The sequence below is a fragment of the Solanum stenotomum genome, chromosome 7, assembly GCF_019186545.1.
Source record: "Solanum stenotomum isolate F172 chromosome 7, ASM1918654v1, whole genome shotgun sequence".
In the NCBI taxonomy this organism is placed as follows: domain Eukaryota; kingdom Viridiplantae; phylum Streptophyta; class Magnoliopsida; order Solanales; family Solanaceae; genus Solanum; species Solanum stenotomum.
In genome coordinates, this window is record NC_064288.1 from 39936141 (window position 1) to 39939724 (window position 3584).

The window sequence follows — 3584 nt, forward strand, 5'->3', positions numbered from 1 at the left end:
TTTATTCCATTCTCTAATTATTAATCTCTTTTTCTTTAACTTAGCACTTTAAGCTCAATTATCACCTTCCCATTTCGAGTTTAAATACTTCCGTTGGGGTTATAACTTGTTGTACATATACTGCAACGTGTAAGGCATCACATCACCTTCCGAGCTAGTTTAAGCCAACACTAATCATATAAGAAACATGGTCCCGCACCTATACTATAAAGCTATGTCAAGTATCACAAGAATAGAATAAGCATATGCATAATACGAGCTGTTACATCTTTCCCCCCTTAAAACATTCGTCCTCGAATGTTAGCACGGTTATCCAGCTCAAACAATTTCAAGCCTAAGTTAGTACTATTGTTAATCACATTGAAAATATAGACTTATACTTACTTGTTAACTCCTCAACTTAACATTTTAATCTCTCTCATCGGTTGGGAAGAGATGAGGATACTTCAATTTCATTGCTTCTTCCGCTTCCCATGTAATTTCTTCTACTTGTTGGTTCCTCCATAATATTTTTACAGAAGCTACTTCTTTATTTCTTAACTTCCTAACTTGTCGATCCAGAATAGAAATGGACACTTCTTCATAAGTGAGATCTCTCGTAACTTGTACATCTTCAGCAGGAGTAATACGAGATGGGTCACCTACGCATTTTCGAGGCATTGAGACATGAAACACCGGATGAACGGTTGAAAGCCCTTAAGGTAACTCTAACTCATACTCAACTAGGCCAATTCTTCGGATAACCTTATATGGCCTTTTATAGCATGGACTCAACTTTCCCTTTTTACCAAACCTCATTACCTTTTTCATTGGTGACACCTTCAAGAACACCCAATCCCCTATAGAAAATTCTAGTCCTCTCCTTCTAACATTCGCATATGATTTATGTTGACTTTGAGCTGTTTTTAGCCGCTGCTGTATCTCTTTGAATTTTTCCATAGCTTGATGAACAAGATCTGGCCCAAATAAGGCAGTTTCACCTTTTTCGAACCAGCCAATTGGGGATCTACATTTTCTACCATGTAAAGCTTCATAAGGTGCCATTTTAATACTTGAATGGTAGCTATTGTTTTATGCAAACTCGATCAATGGCAAATGATCATCCCAACTACCTTTGAAGTCCAATATACAAGCTCGCAGCATATCCTCAAGTGTTTAAATTGTACACTCTGCCTGACCATCTGTTTGAGGATGAAAGGTTGTACTTAAATTAACAAATTCACTTGTGTTCCTAAACTCTTCTGACATGACTTTCAAAAATTTGCCGTGAATTGAGCTCTCCGATCCGATATAATAGAGATTGGCACTCCATGTAGACGAACTATCTCTTTAATATACAACCTCGCATATTCTTCGACTGTATAAGTAGTCTTGACCGGCAAGAAGTGCACTGATTTGGTCAATCTATCAACAATTACCCATATAGAATCAAACTTCCGAAATAAACGAGGCAAACCAGTGACAAAATCCATGTTGATCATGTCCCACTTCCAAATTGGAAGTTCTATACACTGTATATAACCTCTGGGCTTTTGGTGCTCTACTTTTACTTGTTGACAATTTGGACATTGAGCCACGAATTCTGCAATGTTCTTCTTCATGTCCCCCCACCAATACATTTCTTTCAAGTCATGATACATTTTACTTGACCACGGATGGACAGAATATCTCGAATGATGTGCTTCCATCATAATCCTCTTTCTTAATTCATCTACATTAGGTACACACAATCTGTTTTGACATCGAAGTACTCCATCTTGCGTAAGCTCAAATTCCTTTGTCATACCCTGTTGTACATTCTCCTTAAGCTTTAATAGAATAGGATCAGTGTACTACTTCTCATTCACTTCCACTACTAATGAGGATTCTGTCGCATTTTGCACAATAACCCCTTCGTCTGGAGATTCAAGAAGGCAAACCCCCAAGCTAGCTAGTTGACATAAATCCTTAGTTATTCCTTGTCTTTCCATAGACTGCCCATAAGTGCTTGCCATTATTTTACGACTTAACGCATCAGCTACTACATTTGCTTTCCCAGGATGATACAAGAGATCCATGTCATAATCTTTTAATAGCTCCAGCCATCTTCGCTGCCTCAGATTTAGGTCCCTTTGCTTAAAGATATATTGCAAAATCTTGTGATCAGTGTATAGGTCAACATGAATTCCATACAAGTAGTGGCGCCATATCTTCAAAGCAAATACAACTACTGCTAGCTCTAGATCATGAGTTGGATAATTTTTCTCATGTGGCCGCAGCTGCCTTGAACCATAAGCTATTACTTTACCATGTTGCATCAATACACATCCTAGGCCCACTCCTGAAGCATCACAATACACTGCATACCCTTCTGTTCCTTCCGGAAGTACCAATACAGGTGTAGAAGTTAATTTATTCCTCAGCTCTTGGAAGCTTCTTTCATATTCATCACTCCACTGAAATTTGGTTTCTTTGTGTGTTAGCTTTGTTAAGGGTGCAGCAATGGAAGAGAAACCTTTAACGAACCTTCTGTAATAACTTACCAATCCAAGGAAACTACGAATATTCGTAGGCGTTGTAGGTCTTGGCCAGTTTTTCACGGCTTCTATCTTCTGGTTATCAACCCTTATTCCTTCATCGGATAAAATATGACCTAAGAATGCCACAGATTTTAACCAGAACTCACATTTAGAGAACTTTTCATACAACCTACGATCACGAAGAATTTGTAAAACCTGCCGCAAGTGATTAGCATGGCCCTCTTCCAATCTTGAATACACCAAAATGTCATCTATGAATACTATCACGAACACATCTAAAAATGGCTTGAACACCCTATTCATCAAATCCATAAAAACTGTTGGTGCATTCGTTAGCCCGAATGACATGACTAAAAACTCAAAATGACCATACCGTGTTCAGAAAGTTGTCTTGGGTATATTTTTGTCTTTGACCCTCACTTGGTGATAACTTGATCTTAGGTCGATTTTTGAAAAACACCTAGCACCTTGTAACTGATAAAACAAATCATCAATTCTAGTGAGGGGATATTTGTTCTTAATCGTTACCCTATTCAACTGCCGGTAGTCGATACACATTTTTAACAAGCCATCTTTCTTGCGTACAAATAAAGCTGGTGCTCCCCATGGGGACATACTAGGCCTTATGAATCCTTTATCTAATAAGTCTTTTAATTGCTCCTTCAACTCCCGTAATTTTGTCGGGTCCATTCTATATGGAGGGATGGATATATGTTAAGTATCTGGAATCACATCAATACCAAACTCTACTTCTCGTTCTGGAGGCAAACCCAGAAGATCTTCAGGAAATACATCGGGAAATTCATTTACCACTGGAATTGATTGAAGAGATGGTGGCTTAGCATCTATATTTTTCACTCTCACTAGATGACATATGTATCCTTTGGACATCATCTTCTTTGCCTTAAGATAAGAAATAAATTTACCTCTTGGTGTCCCAATATTACCTTTCCATTCAAGGACGACCTCTTTTGGAAAATGGAAATACAGCATCTTAGTTCGGCAATCCACCGTGGCATAACAAGAAGCTAACCAATCCATACCCATTATAACATCAAAATCCAC

The 3584-nt window shown here is 38.2% G+C and overlaps 1 protein-coding gene across 1 annotated transcript; it reads right to left on the reverse strand.

Moving 5' to 3' along the window:
• Positions 1-408: 408 nt before the first annotated feature.
• On the reverse strand, positions 409-1044 carry LOC125869893 (uncharacterized). The gene is made up of 2 exons (XM_049550295.1): positions 789-1044; positions 409-641 (listed from the first exon to the last, which is right to left on the reverse strand). Exons 1-2 carry the CDS (start codon positions 1042-1044, stop codon positions 409-411), a joined length of 489 nt encoding a protein of 162 aa, XP_049406252.1.
• Between the last annotated feature and the right edge of the window lie 2540 nt (positions 1045-3584).